At 39.9% G+C, this 23,206-nt stretch overlaps 1 protein-coding gene and 1 long non-coding RNA gene across 4 annotated transcripts in view; one reads left to right on the forward strand and one right to left on the reverse strand.

Moving 5' to 3' along the window:
• Window positions 1–10,209: 10,209 nt before the first annotated feature.
• The window catches only part of LOC139690748 (uncharacterized), a 28,438-nt gene continuing 15,441 nt past the window's right edge, over window positions 10,210–23,206 (reverse strand). Inside the window, exon 3 of the long non-coding RNA XR_011701503.1 lies at window positions 10,210–10,544. This is a non-coding gene — a long non-coding RNA (uncharacterized lncRNA). The remainder of the gene's footprint in view (window positions 10,545–23,206) is intronic.
• Window positions 22,155–23,206, forward strand: part of LOC139690746 (G protein-activated inward rectifier potassium channel 3-like) — a 50,849-nt gene continuing 49,797 nt past the window's right edge. For all 3 annotated transcript variants that reach the window (XM_071588275.1, XM_071588276.1, XM_071588277.1), the window contains exon 1: window positions 22,155–22,435. In XM_071588275.1, the coding sequence (XP_071444376.1) occupies window positions 22,272–22,435 (164 nt within the window). In that variant the 5' untranslated portion in view covers window positions 22,155–22,271. The remainder of the gene's footprint in view (window positions 22,436–23,206) is intronic.

Consider the following 23,206-nt stretch of genomic DNA (forward strand, 5'->3'; position numbering starts at 1 on the left):
TGTATACAATGACGGAAACCTCATCTCATTTCATAGCCTAAATATTTTTCTGAAGGAAAACTAAAGCCACCGGAAAAAGCAATTCCTACCAGGGCGACCAAGATGCCAACCCATAGGTGACAATTTACTTATTTGTGGCATTATGAGTAAGAATAAAAGGTTTGACGTTCCATATTAGAAATTTATTTATTAACGACTAATTTCACTACTTCCTTAAGTCATCAGGTAAAATGTGTCAGTCAGTTCCTCATTAAAATGGTTACTTATACTATCTTAAGAGCCGCACATTGAAGAACCAATCCGCTACAACGTGAGTCATTTTTCAAGGCATTTAACAAAATATTAGAGATGCGTGGAAGTCCAGTTGATTGTGCACTGGGATACTGAGCGGAAGGCCCGGATTTGATTCCCGGGAATGACTCTGGGTACTCTCAGCTTCACCCAAGCCGAGTGATTTTGTGAGTGCCAGATCTTCATTGGAAACAAAGACTACGCAGAAACGGAAAATACGAATATTCGAATTTCATACACCGTTGAGCTTAGAACTAGAAGAGACTTACCCTCATCTGTGAAACTTGCCTTTGAGTTGATAACTATGTTTTGGTTAAATGGAATATTTTTAGGCAACTAAAGACGTGATTGCAATTAAAAAAAATGCAAAAGAGATACGAGAAAACGTCACAATCCTACTTCGAGTCACAATGTGTAGAAGATAACAAGCGAATAATTCATGCTTTGGCAAGTTTTAGCGAATTAAAATAAACGATTGGAGATGCCACGACAGTACTTTAACAGATTCATCCGCTAATGTGCATTAAAATACAACAACTTAAAATAAGAAAAAGAAGAAAGTTTCTAAATATAGTATAAGAGGACGCATCGGTAGCTTAGATTGGTTAAAGCACTCGGACGAACATCAAGGGATCCGCGTTCGTCAATCTCCCTCAAAGCGAATTATTTTAACACTTTGAAATGGTAAGTTCTCTTAATTTTAGCCACTGGGCACAGCGTTCGGCTAATGCTCGGAAGATCCTGGTTCCAGGACATCCTCGGCTCTGTGATTTTCTGGGACCAGATCATTCTGGTAGCCGCAGTTGGCAGAGGTAAGGAATTATCCCCATGCAATGTAGGTGTGCATTGCAAACGACCTAAGGCTCATTACAAGGCTAGCTCCAAACTTAGGAATCATGTGGAGGTCACTTGGTGTAGTTACTCCACCCCACGTCATGGCATTGTTCTCTATGACATTCTCGCAATATATTCTACTGTGCCACTTTTGAGTGTCCCCGGATTCAATACCTTCCCTTCTTTTTGTTTGCTCGTGGAGGAGTAAGAATCACGTACCTCTCCAGAGGGAATCAACCCGTGTTCAGTATGATTGTGTACTTCCTTTGAAGCCGTTGGTTATTACCAGTGAATAGGAGCGTTATCATAGTTTGGTAGGTAGGGCTTTCAACCTGACAGTGGGGCACATGTTTTCATTTCGGATGATCTCAATCGCATCACATCATTTGTGTGATAATCGTCCGACATTAATACCGCGGAATCCGCCTCGGAATTTGCTGAATTTACTGTTTAAAACCTTTCTGAGGGTGAAATTTACTGTGTAACACATACGCTTAAAAACATACAAAAAAGGAAACCCTCACCGTCGCTTTCCCGGTTATCTCGGATGATTAATGCTGTGTTAATAGGTTACCTCATAGTCTATCAGTTCGAATCAATCCTTGGGTTTGATAGTTGAGTTGTCGCGTTATCACTTTTTCGATTCACACATTGTGGAATAACCTCAAACGTCTGATACTTCACAAATCGAATTAATACAGTCATTCACTTGCCGTAGGCATAGGTAGTAAATTGGTTCGTTAAAATTATTCTGTCTGCCATACATGAATACGCTTATCATATAGTATACATATTAGTAATCTACTCTCTCCCGTGAAAACGAAGAAAAGGAAAACATGCAAGTCAACCATTATTCTAGAGATTATTCCGTTCGAAAGTTGTGTCACATTTATTGTGGCACCTACTGTAGAGGTCTGGAAGAGAAGTTGTGAAAAGAGAGCAAGATTCCATGCTAAAAACTTCTCTTCATTCCGATATATACTTCAACTAAAAAAAGGGCAAAACTCGATAGTTGACACCCTTTTATTAGTTTTCATTGAAAGTATTATTTTTTTCATCATCGTAAAGCTTATGCTCTTTCTTGCTACTCTAATAATTCTGCAAAATTATTTTATCCGAGAGAAATACTAAAATTACATTAATTTATTGCATATTTCAATGAAGTTCAATCGTGAATTGTTGGATAAAAATTTATCAAATATCAGTCTAATTCTGAAGGCCATTTGATTGTTGTAGTTGGGTATTAACAAAAACTGGTATCGTAATAAAATATTGCAGATTTTGCAACTTTAATGCTGTTCCAATGAATGTTTTCATTGATTAATATTGATTTTCCATTAATTTATGGATAGTGGGGCTCATTCCTTTTATGTTCACCTCATCAGTTATTCCCTGGCACGATAATTAAAAGCAAGCTCACCTTTTTTATTTGAGGAATATAATTCAAATTAAAGTTATTGATTATGCCTTATACTTTTATACAAGCTACCTCTATAAAGAAATTGCGAAGCTATTTCGTTTGAAAATTTCCTCGCTTAACTTTAATGCATTTACAAAGTTATAGCAAACAGATTCATGTAGTTGCAGATTTCTAAGGAACTCTTTCCACAAGGAAATTCTCGTATTTCCTAAAGAGAACGCCCTAATTTAATTTCCGTCAGGATACCCTATCGGAATGAATGTGCAATGCATGACAAAGACGCAAAAGTAGAGCAGTTGTAGTTTGGTTGGTGTGCAGTTAAACGTGATTTCAAATCTTTCCCATACCATATTGAAATTAAGCATAGACTGAAGATACAGTGCTCATAACAGTCGTGCAGGAAACAGCACAATCATTTTTAGTAAAGGGAATGATTTCAGCATAGCAATAAATGCATGTCTCAATAAAATGTTTCTTTTCCGTGCGTGGCAGTTGTCGCAGTATTCCGTTTTCTGCTCCAAACATGGACGGACCATTTACCACGCGCATCCTTATGATTTCAGCTCACGATATTTCGAATTGGTCTTGGCGACGGTGGCCAAAAAGCAGCAACATCCTCATTGGCACCAATTTGCAGGCACGCATGGTCTCTCTAAATGGACGTCACGAGTTCACACACGCGAGGGTTCGAGGAGGACGGAGAGGGGAGGCTGAGGGGAGAGGAAGGCAGAGGTTTAGGGTTATCACGAAGGAGAGGCAGAAGGAAGCCGGTTACGAAAACAGGCGGATGGGTCGGACGAATGAAGGGAGCTTGTGGGTGGTGATTTATACACTTGTAAGACTTTCAATTGCCGAAATATAAAAAAAAAGGAAGCGAGAGTTTGTGAGAATCACCGCACAGTTTCATTTCCATCATTAATGTGGAAGATGTACTTCATTAGATATTTCCTCACACGACTTCAAGAACTAATTTTCAGAGCCTTTTCTATAACATTTTTGCGACTCATATTGATAAAATGATAAGCAATATCTCAGTTCAATCTCTCGGCAATCTCTGGTTCCTTGACATCTAGTGGTGTTATGTAGCCGTAGATCCATGATGTCTTCTTATAGTTGTTTAAGTTTTGTTTATCCTTTTACTGAAGAGGCAGCGAACCTTTGGACAAAATCTGAAAGTGAGTTGGCCAAGGTTTGTTGGCTATTGACTACCTGTAGTAGCATTATGTGTTCGTAGTTAACTAAATTTCTAAGGAATATTTAATTTTAATGCCGTCTAATATTATTTCCACGCTGACCTTTCAATATTTTAAGGCTAACTATTTATTTGATTTTTACGACTTAGTTACTTATCACTTGCTTATACAAAAATAATAAAGTTTAATCCTTTGAAAAGAATGGGGAACCGAATGAAACATGAGATAAATTCAATTTATTCACTTTATATTCACATACATACGTACGCGTACATGTCATTTTTAGTTTGCAAAAAATGGAGGCTAAACTTTATTGAGCCCAACCGAATGTTATTCAGCTCGTATACTATACCTGTGCGTGGTTCCAAATACTTTACTTTTAGGTACAATGCTAAAATTGTAGAAATGATAAAGAAATATTCAAATATGACTTTTTAAATTGTCGTCTACCATATTTATTCAATGTAAAAATAACTACAAGTATCATAGAAATTTTAATATTGTTTGTTGAAATCATAAAATGTATTGAGGAGGTAATAAATTGTTTGAAATTTGGTAAAGTCTCATTTATACATTGTTTCAACATTTAAGTCTGAAGCCTTTTAAACGATTATCTTCACATTTAAACATTTTCTAAATTAGTTGCTGCTCTACATCGGTCGCTACTTCTTGTCAACATGTTGAAAAAATTGAAACAGTATGAAGTGAATTTCATTAGTTCGAGTAGGCGATAAAGCACTAAATATATGGGCCATTCTGAAAATATGTGCATGAACAAAATATTTCCAATGCTGTTATAAAAACAAAAAAAATAATAAAACTGTGGGTTGCGGTAGTCCAGGGGTAGAGCAATGGACTACTGACCGGAGGGTCCGGGTTCGATTCCCGGGCAAGCCTCTCTGGGCATCTGCAGCTCCACCCACCTGGTGGTTTGGCTTCCCACGTTTTCCACCACTTGGTGATTTTTCAGGTACCAGATCTTTCTGGGAAACCGTAACCAGTACAAGGGAAGGAGCTGGCACTATTATCAGCTACCAAACCGACCTTAGGGTTGAATACAATGTTTATGGATTTAAAAACCAAAACTATTTGTAATAGGACGAATACGTTTGATTTTTAATTATATTCCCTTTCCTCATAACTTTTAAACGTTTGGAACAACATTTGAAATCAAACGAGCTCTTCATTTTTCTCTAATATTAAGGCGGTATATGTAATATGATTCTAGAACTTGATATCGTGAATCAACTTCTAACATAAGGTAATTATTTGACGTTATGCACTTCCTGTATTTACATTTCGAATTGAGAAGAAATATACCCCACTAATGCAAAAATCCCTACGCATCACTGGTCATAAGAGCAATTTTCTATAGATTTGGTTCGTATTCTTAAATCTTCGACTCTTCCGCTTATGTTTTTTATTAATTTATTCCACATCACCTCATTCAAAATTGTGTGTTGTCACCATTAGTGCAAAAATGCTTTCTCTAATAACGGGTTGTATACTTGTGCCAATGCTTTTTTATTTTGCCATTCTCTTAAAACTATGGATACAAAACTATTGCGTTCAGGTGCGTGTTCAAAATTTTGATTATGTGAACATCGCTCAAAACGGCAGGTGGGAAAACAAACGAGGAAGTGCTAAGCATGGTGAGGGAGGAGAGAAGATTGCTGGGAGAAATCCAAATGAGACAGGAAAGAAGGATGCAGAGAATTTTGATTGGCAATTGAATGTCTCCTGTCACACACCCTAGCGGTGGCTTGCAGGGTACCACGTATGGTATCCTTTTCCGACCTAATCCATCCGATAGTTTGTGTCACTTCGAGCTGTCACTCACGCCAGCTCAGATAAGAAGCATCGAGCTAAATGCTCTTGCCTCTCGGTTTAGTTGTGTCTCTTTTACTTTTGATTATCTCAAAAGTGTTTCTTGAGCAAGGTATCTCAATTCAGTTCCATATTTATTTCTGTGAATGCCAGAAAGTCAATAAATCAATGGAAACTGAGTTCATTAATTTACTTCTATCCAGAAAGGATTTTCAGGGTAAGAATAGGTCTTAATTTATATTTTCTCCACTCTAAAGATGTATGTAACGAAAGATTTCTCGAACGATCCTCAAGCTGTTTCCTTATTATGTGGTGAAAAACTAAAATTCAACATGATGCTTTGATTCTTCTTTGGACGCATAAAAATACGTTGGTAATGCTTAAGCATGCTAACCGTAAGATCATCTTTATATTTATATAGATTGAGAAGGCGTCTGTAGGATGTCTTGCGGGGGCAGTGGCGTGTTAACGATAAAGGAGAGAGCGACTTCCGATGAATGATTTTGCGGTTGGTTTATTGCAAATCATCCTATAAGACTTATGGCTATGTCGTTTATCCTAGAAGAAATTCTATACCAGTCCCCGATATGGTCGCTGTGAGAGGTCAAGCTTAATTTTTCTACCCACACAAAAACCTTGAAAAACTTGAGAAAACGCCAGATGAAATGTCACCTCAAGAATTAACTTCTCTCTACGTGCTCTGGGAAGATGAAAACGTTCCTCAGTGGCGGTTGTAAATAAAATAGAGTATTCTCTTCATTTTAGTCATAAAAACATCACCAAAGTTTTCCCGAAATATTTCCATCATTTCGTGCCATGATTGAAGCTAAGGTAGGGTAACGTATTTCCCCGAAGAATTGACTTGACGAGGATCAGGATGGTGCTGCGGACAATGTACTGGCTTTTCACCCTGAATGCTCGGATTTGAACCCTCGAGAAGGCATGATTTTTCAGTGGTCTCCCGATTCCTACATGGGTACTATGTCGGATGCGCTTCAAGTGGAACTCGCCACCGTCCGTCGGATTTAACGTTCCTCCATTTCCCGCATATCTTACTCCTACCCAATTACCCACAGTGGCGCAAATGGCCTTACTTGTCGGTCGCCATCCCTTATAACTACTATTCCTAGTACAAAGATGACGTGAGTCATAGTATAAAAGAAAAAAACGGTTGGTTTCACCCGTATGATCAATCATATCACTAATGGCAGATTTAACTGAGAATACTTGATTAATAATTATTGCTGAAATATGATTAATTTCTACGACAATGCGTCAATAAAATCGGTTAATGGAAGTTAGTAATTCTGATATAATTATGTACATGTATAGCATCATTTAGTGTGTGTATAATTTAATACAGCATTCGAGTTGAGCCGTATAGATTTAATTTTCAACTCCCACAAAGCAACATTTCCAGCGATCTCAACAATACGAGTATAAACGCTCGGCACTAGGGGGCGCGTCCTCAATTCCATCTGAAGTAATATGCAGTAATGGATATAATTCTGGTAATATAAAATATTACAGCAATACATTTGTACTTGGATGGGTGGACATAAGAATATCAGACCATGTAAAATAGCTGGGAGTGTCACTATCATCGGTCCTAACATGGGGAGAGCACTTTAGGAACATACTATATAGTATACAGAGCTCCATTAAGGAAATTTTGGCTTCCTTGATTACCATACTGGTGGACGGTAACATTGGAGTGAATAGTTAAGGGGAGAAACTATTTTTCCTTATTCCTTTTTATTTCCTTCAGGGAAGGAAATCATTTGGAAATTATACGAGTACCACATACAGAGAAAAATGGCTTGTTTCGTGAAGAATCGAAATGAATGATGAGAAAGTGTCACATTATTATTGGAAGACGTTGGTTGGGAGACGCTGGAAATACGGAGACTACAAGCACATGTTTACGTTTCTATGAATATAAATCATGACGCTTCAGGCTGAGGCAAAAGGATTATTAGAGTGACATGTTACTATGTTAGGCGAGGCCTCAGCTAAGGGGTCTGCTGAATCGATCGAAAGGGATTGTTTTCCCTCGTACAATTCCTTACTACAACTGTAGGTAAAATCACGTACCAGAATTTGAAATTTACGAAAATAAAATAATACTGAATACCACTAATCATCAATTATTATAAAAGCTGGTCACCTAATACCGCCACTCGTTATGGCAGTTTCTAGGGTAGGATGTAGATGAAAAGCGATTTGCAATCAAAAACGAAATGTCAATAATATGTGTGTAGAGAAATCCATGTTTCAAATGTTACCGAAATAAAGCATGGGCTTAATGCCAATTTTTAATCTCTGACTGTCTGTTTAAATACTTCTTAAACTCCTCTATCTTGGAACAAACCAAAATTAGGAATTTATTGCAACACTCACAAGAGGCGTAAAAATTCCATTGCATCCAGGAACCTCTTCCTTACCCCACGGCCTTGAATCAAGGAGTAGGTATCTACGTCCTCGAACTCAAGCGTGCTGGATATTGTGTGACGGGATGCACATCTTTTCCTATCAGAGAGTTGTGCGCACAAATTTCTCGCACTGGCAATTTGGCTTTTCGGAGTAAGCAGACATGGCTTCCACAGTACGTGAAATCTGTCAGCAATTATCCTGAAAGGGTTTCCTACATTTACTCCAACTACAAACGATATCTGTAGAGTCTGATAGAGAGCCAATTGTTCTCTGAAAGGGTAAGGATTTATAACTATGGTTTCAATGGTAAAACATCATCTGCCGTCAAAACATACCATATCGCAATTTCCTTACATTGAGACGATTTTGTTGAGGGTTTCATTTCGAGAGTAATTTTTTTATGACACTAACTTTTTTTATGACTCTTTAGTGACATCAACGAACGGATTTCAGAGAAACTTGTTTGTTATGTCCCCTTACATTCTCCGTTCATAGCAATGCCCTCGCCTGAACAGCAACGACAGGGCATGAGGAATCCCTTTATTGCGTATAAAAGAAATATATTTTTCAAAATGATGTCCTGGCCATGTAATCTGTCCTTGTAAAGCCTGGCCATGTTATGTTCCTTGGTCATTTCGAAGTTAAAAGAAGGGCGAAATTTAGCGTGAAAATTGGGGGCAGAATAATTTGGGTCGAAAGTGAGTGAGTGGAACATGGGAAGAAAAATATACCGCACAAAGGGCGTCACTTACTTCTTGAGGATGGAGGTGCTGGATGGAGATCTTTAGAGAAGCACTGTAGCTCATTGTTGGGAAAATGTTCATGATTTTGTTTGATAAAGTTTTGGCGTTTAGAAAGGTCTTAGTTCTCGAATAATTTTGGTTAAAACTCTTTTCGGATGCTAAGGTTGGGGGATTAAAGGGGAATTGCGCGAGGGATAGAGAGCGATAAGGGGATTTGATGGTCAGCGATTGGGAGAGAGTGTGTGGGTTCGGGAGGAAAGAGAGGAGGTTCGCGGGTAAGGGAATATAACATACAGCCGTTTTGATGGCAAACATCTCCGTGAGGCAAAGGGATTTTTCGTAGCTGATGTTCACTATCGAGAGACGGTGAACCTGGAATGGCGGGGAGGGGAAACGAGGCGCGGGGAAAATACGAACCACTGGGAAGGGTGGATACTATTGCGTGTGTGGTGAGGAATGGAACCTAAAAATGTGGAGGAACTCATGGGCGATGACCTTATTGGGTGATGATAAATGCGTTTATATTAATTATGGAACCTAAATCAGCATTGGTTCTATCTGTGAATTTACGAATGAAGAGCCATTCATAAAGATCAAACAGGTTGGTCAGGGTTTTTTTTTAAGGAGATACAGGTGACCAGTGTCTATGGAATGATTTTGTTTCTATGATATATTTGGCATTGTCGAATGTACCTAGTCTGCCGTACATTTGGTGTATGTTCTTTGCATCTGTGAACGTGTTTGGACGATGTAAGTGGTGTTAAATGACGACGGGCATTTTACCCTGTAAGTTCCAGATTTTTTGTGTGAGAGTTAGTTTGGGGCAACAGGTTTGTTGGAGAAGAGACTGGACTTGTCGTGTGGTTTTAAATTATTAGGAGGATGTTTTTTAGGGTTTGAAAAAATGGAGATTTAACGTATTTCTGTTTGGGGGGTTTGCAAAAAGTAGGGGAGAAGGCTATTAATTCATTTAAAAGAAGTGTGTTTTGGGGAGGGAATGTATCATCTCAATTTGCAGCCTAGGGGAATTCCTTGATTTACAATGTGTAGCGCTCTTCAGAATATACATGATTTTTTAGCTTAAGGGAGGAGAGATAATTTATTAAGAAGTAAAATACAATTTATGACAATTTTTGTTAAACGCAATGAAAAGAATTACCCCTGGATTTGAGCCATTGTGATTTGAATCCATTATTTCGGGTAGATCGATTAAAGCTTACGATCTACAACGATCTGGAGTAATTATATCTTAGTTATAAATCGACCAACTCTGTAGTAGAAGCCACACCATTGGATGCTGTTGCCAAAATACGCAGCCTTTCTCCCAATATCCTAGAGTATTGATGAAAGCGAATCAAAAATAAATACAGGGTGCGTTCCGAAAGAAATGCATTTATTTTTTCAAAATTAATTTATTGAACAGATTTCCCAAACACTTAAAATTCTTCAAATTACTTTCTTTGCGCCTCTACACATTTTTATCATGACCAGTACGCGCCCTGGAAGGTGTCTTCGAGGATCCCTCGCAAGGTCTTCGTCAAGGTTGATTGGATCTCTTCTATGGACGAAAAACGGATACCTTTCAGGGCTGACTTAATCCGAGGGAACACTAAGAAAGCTGCTGGGATGACGTCAGGGCTATAGGGAGAGGGCAGCGTTGACATTTGGTGTTTGGCAAGGAACTCGCGGACTCGTAACGAGTGTTGGCAAGGCATGTTGTCGTGATGGAGTTGCCAGGTAGCGGGGATGTCTTTTCTCGTCCTGATGACCCTTTTTCGGAGTCTTCGCTCCTGAAGACGCTCCCTGCAACGGGAGAGAAACGTTGAGCCAAAAATGTCTCTCACGCAGTCCAGCCCGAGAACTACCTCTGCAAAATTCTGAATAAATCGTATCTATCGTTATTTAATTAAGAGCAGCATACAAAATTTACGTCGCCCAACTTACTTTTATCTATTAGTATTGATTACTGTTTTTTTATTTTGGCTTTATTGGTTTAATTTTTCATCGCTATTTTTATATTCTATTTTTCACATCTCCATAGCTAGAATTTGAAATTAATGTGAACAGCCCTATTGCCCATTTCATTGGCGGAACCAGTATTAACCCTTCTCGTAAACAATGCCATCCCCTCCGTTGGTCGCAGGCTTTCGCATTGGTTTGTTGATGCTGAGGAAAATTTCGATACTTGCTGCATGAGGAATATTTCTCAGTTTTACGTTGCATAAAGCTTCCTCAACAGTAATGAAAACGCACATTTAATACTCTCATTGGTACCTGATGAATTCTTGGTTGTTTGGTGGTATTTTTTTCATATACTATTCCGAGGGTATATTGATTTTATTATGAAATTTTGATAAAAATCATTGGGAATTTAGATGTTTAAGAAATTCTTGGTCAATCAAAAACACATGTAATTGCATTGAATTATTAACTTCGCTCGTATAGAATCGTAGGATTAGAATAAGATGTGTTTACGGCGCCACTAAGAGAACATCCACGGTCTTAATTTGGCTGATGACTCAGTATCTTACGGTAACACGATTGCCAAAATGTTACGTGAAGCACTAAGTGAATCAATGCATTCAGGATGCCTCAGAACGAGATTTAACGCCAAATTTTGGTTTTACTCAATTTCGTAATTATGTGTTTAGTATTGACGTAAGTTTGGACTGCTAAGTTGTCGAAATTTTCCGTTAGAATTCGACAACCCTTCTCCATCTCAGAAAAGTCGATGTCGAGCATCGACACATGCCCAAAAATATCTAAATTATCGTACTTTCTAAAATGACGAACTGTTGCTATCACTGAACTAATCGTCATTGGCAATCAGTTACAAAAATGACACTATAATTACATGATGGCAGAACCAAACCCTAGCCTATGGACAATCCACCCTTAGAGGGTCACCTTTTTCAATGAAACGAATGTGACCATATCCCAATTGTTGTTGCTTCAAAAATTCCCATCGTTGATTGTTTGAACTCAAACTTTTTGATTAATTACGAGTATAATATTTGAATAATTTCGTATTTATTTTTTAGGGAAAGCAGTAGATTTTGTTGGTCCGTTTTGAAGAATTGCAAATGAATACTATGGGAAATGAGAAAATGCGGAATAATTTTAATATTACATATATTTCATAGCGATGGCCTATCAAGGCACTAGGGATCAAAATGAAGGATACCCTCATTGAAATAATCAAATATAGCTACGACGGTGGAAAACTACCAGAGGACTTCGAGAAGAGTGTGATGATGGCAAATCTGAATAAACCAAGAACAGATGAACGAGAAGAACTCAGAACAATGAGCCTGATATCTCACGCATCGAAAATACTTACAAGGATTATTAGCTGAAAAATGGAAGGAAATATGGAATAAATCGTCCTGAATAACCGAGGAAGATACACAACTTGAGTGTACTGGCCGAAAAAATGGTACACACAAACAAGCCATTATATGTGACATTCGTGGACTTGGAGAAGGCCATCGAATGTATCAAATTAAACAAGATGTTCAAGATGCTAGAAGCGCTTTGGATGGACTGCAACAACAGAAGAATAGTTCATCTCCTTTACAATAATCTGATAACAACCAGTCAAATAAAATACTGAAGAGAATACATAGAGGCAAAATAAGCAAGGTAGTTAGACAAGGATGGAATGTCTCACCAGTAGTATTCAATGTATATATAGACGAGGAAATAAAAGAAACTCAAGAATTGGTAATCAAAGGAGTCTTGGCGAATGGGGAAGAAATTAACATACTAGTACTTTGGGAATATAATATGATAATCAACAAAAATAAAGTTAAAAACCTTGTGGGTGGAAGAGAGAAGCCGAAAGCAGATATCGCAATTTGAGAATGAAACTTGAGTGAGAGGAATCCATGTACCTGGGCAGCAGTACTCGTATTACTTGGTATGGAAGAAGTTCGGCTGACATCAGGCGAAGGAGGCGATCACGAAGAAAAGGCAACCAACCTACTATTTTCAAAGAACCTTAGTAATCAAACTAGAAAGCATGCCGTTAAAACGTTCGTTAAGAACATTGTACTCTACGTATCAGAGGCATGAAACATTGGACCAGCGAAGAATAGAAAACCTTTGAAACAGCCTTCGAAGACAGAAGAATACAGTCTTGGAAACATTGTGCTGGAGGAGAATACGGAAGAATAAATGGACATACAAAGTGAGGAACGAATAGGTATATCGAAGACCAAAAGAGGAAAGGAACATATTGAGAACTTTAACGCCAAGAAATAGATGAATTGGATACACGATGAGGTACAATGGATTAGTTAGAAACGTAATGTAAGAGACATTTGAAAGGAAGACACCGCGAGGAATATAAAGAGACAAGTGAATAAGGTAAAATAAGGAGAGCGTGAAACAAAAAAGCTATCGCGGGGCAAACAACACGGAATAGAGAAGAATGGAAGGCTGCAATAAACCAATCTTAAGATTGAAATACTGATAATGACGAATGGTGCCTTCAGACAAATAAAACGCAGGCAACCTTTTGTAATTACCATTACAATAACTGAATTCCTGACCTGGGTTACTTATTACATGCCAATGAATTTCGTCAGAATACGGGTAGTTGCCCTTTAATAACGAGCCAAAGTCTCACATTTCAGTGGGAGTTGCCGCGAGCGGGGCCAAGGGCTCCGACGCTCATAATAAGTTCATTATCGCCACTGCGTTCGAAAAGTCTTTACCATTATAGTATTGAAATCTCTGAAATACGCTCCGGTGGGCGTTAATGATAAGCATAACAAACATGTGGCATCATCGGGGGTACCCAATTTCAGTTTTAAACAGGGCAATCATACATATATGATAAAGAGTTTGTTAATTTCGTTGTTGTAACACATTTTTTTATTTTCATTTTTACATTTGTATTGACAAGCGAATAGAGCGATAATTGGGATTATTTCATGTCACAGATATATGTATATATATGTGTGTGTGTGTGTGTGTGTATATATATATATGTGTGTGTATATATATGTATATATATATGTCTGTGTGTATATATATATATATATATATATATATATATATATATCCCTTCTGTCTATCCCTCTCTTCCTTGATGAAGGTGGCTGCGACCACCGAAAAATTCGAAAGTTAGTGAGTCTCTTTTTTGCGTGTTTCTGTGTTTTTGTCTGCGTCCACTAGTGCTAAGTGTATAGTCTTCCGGCCAGATTCCTTCCTCATAGATACTACGAATCAGCCCATATAGCCTCTTCCTCCCACATTTTCCCAAACATTTCAGTAGTTCCGCAGGAATGTTATCCTCCCCAACGGCCTTATTTAGCTTCATCTCCCTTAATGCCCTTTCTATCTCATCGTAGAATATGCGTAGATCTAAGCTATCTTCCTCAACGCCATGTTCCTCTTGTATGTCTAACATTGCTGGTCTACAGGGTTCGTCCGGAAAATAAGTGTACTGATTTTTTCCCGCCGCTCCAGGCGCGCCCAGCACCGCTCTGACGGGCTGCGATTGGAGGGGGGTATGTTGGCAAGCGACGCTGAAAAAGGCAGTCGGCTCTGAGCTATGGTTTAGTGAGGAGCTCTGTTAACGCGAACCTCCACGCTCGACCCACGTCACGGAACGCGATGCCGAAGTTTTCAAAGCGTTATTCCATTCAAAGCGCGAAGCGTTATTCCATCAAATTTGCGGTAAAGCTTGGGAAATCGTCTACCGAAACTGTCGGTATGATTAACCAGGCTTACGGGGAGTCAGCCATGTCCAGAAACATGATCTTTCGGTGGCACAAGATGTTCGTGGAGGGCAGAGAAGAGGTCGACGACGAACCACGGCCTGGACGCCTATCAACGACACTCACCGACGAAAATGTGCGAAAAGTTCGCGATGTACTGAACTCTGATCGTCGTCTTAGTGTTCGGATGATAGCAGAGCAGTGTAATGTGCCAAAAACAATAGTGCACGAGATTATTAGGCACCAATTATAGATGCGAAAAATTTGTGCAAAGTTGGTGCCGAAAGTGCTCAGTGATGATCAAAGACTCAATCGTTTGGAAATCGCGACACAACTTGCGGATCACTGCAAAAATGATTCACATTTTTTAGAGAACGTTGTTTCGGGTGACGAGATGTGGATCTTTGAGTACGACCCGGAGTCGAAGAGACAAAGTGCGGAGTGGCACACCCCATCATCACGTCGTCCACTACGAATTTGTACCTGAACGACAAACTGTAAATGCTGCATTTTACGTCCAAGTGCTCGACAGGCTTCGAAAACGAGTCGCCCGCGTCCGGCCAGCGATCAAAAACCGCTGGCGGCTGCATCACGACAATGCGCCGTCTCACACCGCGCTTGTCGTGTCGGACTTCTTGGCCAAGCACGGCGTGGCAACGCTGCCGCACCCGCCCTACAGCCCGGACTTGGCACCACCGGACTTCTTTCTGTTCCCGAAGATAAAGAGGAGTTTGAAAGGAACGCGATACGGGACTTTGGACCCCGTCAAAGAGGCCGTGACGACGTGTCTTCGAGAGGTTCCCGATGATGCCTTCGCGGGAGCGTTCCAGGAATGGGAACGCCGCTGGAACAAGTGTATCGACTCACAAGGGTCCTATTTTGAGGAATATTAGCTTAAGATATGTAAAAGTGTAATAAATTTTTTTCCTGAGCTCAGTACACTTATTTTCCGGACGAACCCTGTAAGTTGCTTACCATACATTTCTTCTACACGTTCCTTCCATCTCTCTTGAATCTTTTCTGTGTCAGCTATTAACTTACCCGCCTTATCTCTAACTTTTAGTATAGATCTTCCCTTCTTACTTCCCGAAAGGGATTTAACCTTGCTGTAGAGCGAACCAATTTCCCCCTTCCTCTGCAAACGTTCCTTATCCTCGCACTGCGTCTTCCACTGTGCTTCTTTTGCCTTCTTTGTTGCCCGCCTCAATTTATTGTTTAACTCTTTGTACTTCATTTTGCCTAACTCTGTGTTTACATTCTTCCATTTCCTCCTCTCATCCATATTTCTAATTATCTCATCCGTGATTCACAGTTTCCTAGTCATTTTCGCGTTAGCGGTTTCAATAGTGTATTTTGTGGCTTTCGATAGCCCTTTCTTGATACATTCCCATTTTTCTTCGATAGTACTTAGCTATTTACCATCCTCCATTGTTTCCTCTACAGCCTGAGGGTACTCCTTTCTTTTCAATCCATTTAATGCTTCTACATTCCATTTTCTAACCCGCCGCCCCTGCTTTATCTTTTTGAAACAGACGCTACATTTCATTACATCTAAATTGTGATCAGAGTCCGCATCCGCTCCCGGAAGTTGTACAAATTTATCTCATTGTTCCTAAACCTGTGTATAACCAGTATATAATCTAACTGATACCTTTCTGACTCACCTGGCATTTTCCATGATTACCTACGCCTTTTGCGGTTTTTAAACCATCATCCTCATCCCTCGTGCCTAAACCATAGTGCCCCACCTCATCACCATCACTTCCTTCGCCAATCGTCGTATTCCAATCCCCCATTACTATCACATGTTTCCCTGCAAGAACACACGCGATTACGTCTTCCAACTGATCGTATATCCTATCGACCGCTTCCTACGCATATATACCAAAACAATGACCAAGTTCGTCGGTTCTGCTTTTATCTCTACCAGTGATATTCTATCCGTTGCTTGTTGTATGTTGACTACGCTTCTTTCTACCTCTTTATTTAATATTATGGCAACCCCTCGTAGCCTCTCGTCCCCGCCGCTGTATATTATTCTATAATTATAACTCGAGTAATCCCCGCTATCCTTCCATCTAACCTGGCATAGGCCTAAAATATCTAAACTTTCCATCGCTCACTTAATATTCTATAATTTTCCTCTATTCAATAATGTCCTTAATTCCTATTCTAACTAAATTGGCCTTCTTCTTCTGCGTCTTCTGTCCTGCTGCCGGCGGTTTTCCCTTGCAAGGGTTTCGTGGGATGACGACCACGGAAGCCTTGCCTCCCCCGCTGCCGGGTACGACACGGCCGATTGGACCGAGTCCCGTAATTGCCAGGACGCATATTTTCTGTAATGTCCATCATATTAATCTTTGGAATGATAGTTGACGTGGTTTCCCGTTGCCTTCCTCAATAGTGTTTTTAACACATATACATATACACGCACACACACACACACGCGCGAAGGCGATTCGAAAAGTAAGGTCTCCTATTTTTTCATGAAAAATCAAATTTATTCTCAACTTTGCACACATCGTTGGAAAGGTTGAGCATTTAGCTATTTTTCTGCATAGCCGTATTGACGATCAATTACTTTTTGCAATTGATCGCCATTTAGTGGAAGTGTTCGGTGAGAAATGTATGGACATAAAAAACGTGCGGAAGTGGTGCAGGGAGTTTTTTGATGGCTGGGAAAACGTCCACGATGAGCAGCGGTCGGAGCGGCCGAGTTTGCCGGAATCAACGGTGGCTCCAATTGACGAGATGGTGCGCAATAACCGGAGAATTACCCTTTATGAGATAAAGGAAGGCCTTAATGAAGAGAGTGGCTACTTCTCCGTGCAAAATTTTGTGTCGGAGGTCCTCTGTTACAACACGGTGTCTCACCAAAAATGTGTGTTTGCATCATGACAATGCACGTCCATATGTGTCACATCAAACGACCACCCTACTCAATGAATTCGGCTGGGATATCATCGACCATCCCCTTTATAGCCCGGACGTTGACCCCAGCGACTACCACTTGTTTTCCGCTCTCAAAAAACACCTTGGAGGATAGAAATTCAAGTCAGATGAGGAAGTGCAAGAAGCAGTCGTCAGTTGGCCTCGTGACGCGGCGGGAGAAAGGTTCGACGCCGGTATTGAAAAGCTGGTTACAAGGATGCAAAAAGTGACTCATCGTCAGAGCGACTATGTAGAAAAATAGCTAAATGCCCAGTCTTTCCTACGATGTAAACAAAGTTGAAAATACATTTGATTTTTCATGAAGAAAATAGGAGTCCTTACTTTTCGAATCGCCCTCGTGTGTGAGTGTGTGTGTGTATATATATATATATATATATACACACACATTGTAAACGTAGCATACGAAATATATAATCCAAATTTTCGTACTTTCTACGGATACGTACTATATATATATATATATATATATATATATATATATATATATATATATATATGTGTATATATATATATATATATAACGATATATATATATATTTATTTATTTATATATCCTATTTGTAAACTCCATGATTGCTGTGTGACATCTTAGTTTAACAAAATCATTGCTAAAAATTCATCTAAATGGACCTGCGGACATCCTTCGGCCCTGAAAGAGCTGACGAAACCCACGGATGGCACGGACAGAATCAGATATTATTATTTTTATTTTACAGATTTTACTATTTAATCAGATTTTATTGGCCGCACCAAGGAAAGTAAAAAATATATTTCTTCTTGTCGAACCGCATATGTGTTAACATGATTTTTTGTTAATCAACATTGGCGTTATGGCAGAGAGATGGGGAATTTTACCCAGATTGGAAGGATTGAATTTCTCTTCGGCTCACTTATGGCGTTTTGTGGCACTTTGCTATCACCAAATTTCCAGACTGACATAAAGATGCAGAGCCTTAGAGGATGCTCGGGGTCGGTCAGCCAGTTCCAAACAATAGCGTTATTCTAAAAACCTTTATTTACAATATTTATTTTTTATTTATCAATACATGTGTACATTAAATTTCATTTGATCTTAATTCTAATGACAGAACTCATCTTAGTTTTAAATTATTAAGATTCGAAGCATTTCTGAGACTTATGGTACTGGGTTTGTGCATTGAAGATCACGCATTAGGAATATTTATTTGTGTTTTTCAGTGAGTTACTTCACTTCAAATATCTTTGCCGCGCGAAAATTTCTCCCGATCGTTAATCATACGGTCAGGAAGCCCAGTTTCCCGCCGAAAGTTAAAATAAAAAAATTGAAAAAGATTCGAGTAAGACAAAAAACATTTCGATTTTCTATAAAAATCCGATATTTACGATTAATAGTGACTTTGAATAGAAAACAACTGTCCTTTTAATGTTGGAAGACATTTTAAGGATAGTCATATCGTAAATATTAAAGCTAATTCATATCACCAGCAGTCAATTGCTACTCCCAAGAAATTTAGATTTATTACTTTAAAATATAAGGCAATCTACGAAAAGTACTCTTGCTGGCGCTGAGCGTTGCTCATTCACAATATTGTTTGAACACCCAACATTTTCCTCTCTAGCTTCACCTATGTGACTGTGACGTTGTGCCGTGTATGCTCTCAAATATTACTCCAAATTGCGGCGGGAAAACGTCCGCTTATTCACGTTAAGTCATTCGTAATTCTGCTCGCAAGTTTATATTCTCATTCTCAAAGGCCATTTCCACTCTTGTCATGTGTAAGATAGTCTCAATCATAAAATATTTAGTTTCATATAATGGTAATAAGATTTCATTTTTAGAAGGTCTTGGAAAATTCTGGAATCCTTGTACCAACCCGTCATTCTATTTTCTTCCAGTCTCATTTATCTGGGCATATTGTTTGGAAGTCACTCAATCTTCGGCCTGAAGTTGAGGCTGATGAGAAAGGCTTGAGCTCACCTGATGCCAAATAGGAGCGTGAAGTCACATCTTAAGTGTCATAGAATAGTGTTAATACAAATACCAAATATTCGACAATATTTCTTGCTACTGAAATTCTGTTTATAGATGTATGAAATCACCACCATTACAACACCCTCTCACGCCATTTTTATTGTGGTTTCTCAGACAGGAAACTGTTCTTTTATTTTTCATAACAGTTATCAACGTCGAATGCTACCATTGATCGTCATGTTGTATATGGTATGAAGAAAGTAAAAGTATTATTTACACATCATATCTTTGATTAGTTTACTCTCAAATGATTATTCCGGCCTATTTAATAAAAAAAGGAGAATTGGAAAAAAATCAATCAGAGGTTTGGGAGATCCCGGCATTGCAGTCTCTAGTGACTATTGCAGTGGCGTGGGCTGAAACCTCTCGTATTATTCCAAATGACCATCATTTACAAGAATAATTTGCTTTAACTAAACATTTTAACGTTTTAGTTGTAGAAGAAAAAGGGTTCCACTCTGTTTTCGCCTATGTAAAATGTAGGTCGGGAAGGGGCTGTCACCATCACTTGGATTTCACGTTCCAGGAAGGTCAACATGATCAGAAATACGACGACTATATTATGCGCCTACGCTCATATCACTTGAATTGCTCTCCACGACCCATATCGGAGTAGTAAATAAGAATTGGAATCGAAAATACTCCGAGACTCGAACTCTGGAGTTAGAAATTCACTAATTTTATGAAGTATGATGATATTTGAAAGGAATGATGAGAAAGTACAAGATAATTAACTTGTTTTCAGAATAAGCTCGCGAGACAAATTTTTGGTCTCGACTATGAATGAATGGGTATATTTGTGAATTGAAATCCCAACCGCAACATCGAATAGGGTTTTGTAATAATTAATCTTATATTTCATCTTCTTTGAAAAAAATGCTCTCGTTGGATGTATATAAAAATATTCGCGAAATATCGGTTTTGCAATTATTAAAATTGTTTGCCCATGGATTCCAATCATCATAGCATCACAACAGCAGTAATTTGCACCCATACCCTTTTATTTTGCGGTTATTAAAAGATGTTTGTGCATGGATTGCAATCATCATAACATCACAATAGCAATCCTTTACAATCATACCCTTTCTAAGTCACCAAATTGAAGTAAACAACATGAAGCAACATTTTATATTTTCGTGGTCATCCTTTTGTATGTCATAATTAGGCTCACTTGCAAAAAATTACTATCTTTTAACACCGAAATTTAAACTTGGAAACGAAATAGATGTCTTAGACCGTTGGAAAATCTATTGAGTGTTGCACGCTGACTCAACCTAAAAACAGCCGCATGATGTTTTGAATGCGATCGTCAAAAAGCATTATTGTTTCTTAGAATTCTATTTCAAGGCCGAATGAAGAGGAAAGGGGCTCGAAATTGAATGGTCAGTACGAAGTATCCCTGGCTGGGGAATATTTCCTTTAGTATGCGAAAATCAACACTCTTTGAGAAATAAGTACAAAGTTCGTAGAACTAAGCTGGTATACAGCAAACCTGCTACATATTTACGCATTACATATTTATTTCGGAACGATATTGACTTTTCGTGATCACGGTTCGCCCAATGGTGCAACGTTAAGAACGAGATATTTAATTTACTTCATGAATTTAAATCGGGTGAAGCCTTTTGATTCGCAGGGTAGTTCGATTTAATGAAGTTATTTGGGCATCCGGTTAAAACATTTTCCACGATGTTATAATCTCAGTTCAAATTAAGCATTCGTAAAGATTTACGCAACTCCAAATATATAACTACTATTTAGGGAGACATCAACTTATTTTACAACTGGACGGCAGCATGCACTTTCCAATAATTTTGCTCGTCTTGATTGTTATTTCAGAATACAATTTATGTTTTTTGAGTAAATTTTTTCCGTAATTTTAAATTTGTCTCTATTTTTGCCCTCAAGGAATTAATGAGGGAGCGTTCCCAATACCCCCATGGGCATCAGGTGCTTCCGGTTGTCTAAGAAACTCCTTCTGTGGTCTGCTGGACTTCAATTTCAACCGTTTCCTCCTTGCGGACTTCTCTGAGGCTGCCTCCGCAGCATTCTCTGTTTATCGCCTTCCTCATTCTTCTTCGCTTGTTTCCGCTCCACTACAATCCCTCTGACCTTCACGATGGAGAAATCGGAAGGCGCCCATGCTTCAGATAAACTCATCCCCTCCGTGTTCTTCTATTTCTCTCTCTCTCTTTGTTGCTGTCCCTAATTCGTAGGCCAACACTTTTGGCGTTCCCGTTTGGTTCCTCACGGCGCAGTACGACCTTCAACCACTGACACGCTCCCTGTTCCTTCCTCAGTCGGATCATATTGTCTCATTCGCGGAGACAATGGGCAACGCATGATATCGAATCACTATTCCAATTGAAGCCCATTTCCGTTGGTTCTCCGTGCCACGCTTCCTCCACCTTGCTCCTCTCCGTTCGCCTCCGCTTTCCTCATTCTCTCGGTTGTCACCACTTCTTCCATTGCACGAACACGCTCCGTGCGATTAACTGGTGCCCTGGGTGAGACGGGCGACCAAGAGTAGGAGGAATACCACCAGATGGCGCAATCACCACATACGACACGTATATTTTTCGCTCCCCCACCACCGCCCTTCCCGCCCTGCCCCGCTCGCCGTTCCACGCCCCACGCCACCACGTCCCTTCCCCCCTCCTCCTCCACCTCTTTCCTTCCTCCCCTCCCCCTCCTCCCCCCTCCCTCGTCCTCTTGTTCCTCGACTGCCGTCGGTCGCGCAGCAAGCTCTCCGGGAGTGAGAGTGATTTCTTCTTTCGAACCCACCGCTCAAATCTTCACATTTGTCTCCGCCATGCCTCGGAACTCCACTCGCGGGCCGCCATGAAGGATACCGACCCAGAGAGCCATGCTCTCTCCTCCGCTAACGACGGCTCGCTCGCCGTTTCACACGACTCCCCGCTTCTCGTGCTTGACTCGACGCCCGCCGTCACCCGGGTCTCCGACTGCAGCCTAGCCGAGCGCACGGATGGCATCGCCCCCAAGAGGTGAGAGACCCCAGTTTGCGCCCCCTCACGACAATAATGGCGCCCCTTAGCGGGGCCCGTGACCCTCTTCGAGACAAATGATTCGTCACACTCAAAACTACGGGACACGGGCTGCTCTTTGCGGCGTCGGGCGACCCAGTGACGCGGGTGCCCGTGAGGCGTCGCCGCTATCGTCTCAGCTGTCCTTGTCCTTCCCTTGCTTTTGCCTGGCTTACTCATACCAGCTGTTTCGAATGTAATTTCCTCCTGTGAGTCGGCAATCAAAGTGAATGATATTTAAGTCGTTAGCGAAATTGAATCTGATCGGGTACTCTGCTGTTCGAAAACGTGAAATATAACGCAGCTTCGCGGAGTTAATTATCTTATCGGAATTTAGTGATGAATCATGAACATCGCGCTTTTCGTGGTTTCGGTGAACCTCGACAACAACAATGGCTTTACACACCACCAAATTGTTACTTTTCCCATTTCCATGCCACCTTCGTTTTACATTGTCAGCGATAGGACATCCAGCCTCTTTTTATTCTGCCTACTATATTTCTGCCTATGGAGAGATGTTATTGCGGAATACAAATCAGTTCAGTTTTTGTACTAACGACAACTGTGTTAGCTTGCGATTCGTGCTTGTTTAGTGAAATGCTTTTAGCAGCTATCGACACCGGAAACCTGTGCGTAGACATCATGTCCTTTCGCCTCTGATAGCTTGTAATGCTTGATTTTTCTGCTTTCCCTGTTTTCCGCGACGGTGAAACGACGTAGATTGAATGAGAA

This window comes from Hetaerina americana, unplaced genomic scaffold, assembly GCF_022747635.1.
Source record: "Hetaerina americana unplaced genomic scaffold, ioHetAmer1.1.p SCAF_3, whole genome shotgun sequence".
NCBI classification, from domain to species: domain Eukaryota; kingdom Metazoa; phylum Arthropoda; class Insecta; order Odonata; family Calopterygidae; genus Hetaerina; species Hetaerina americana.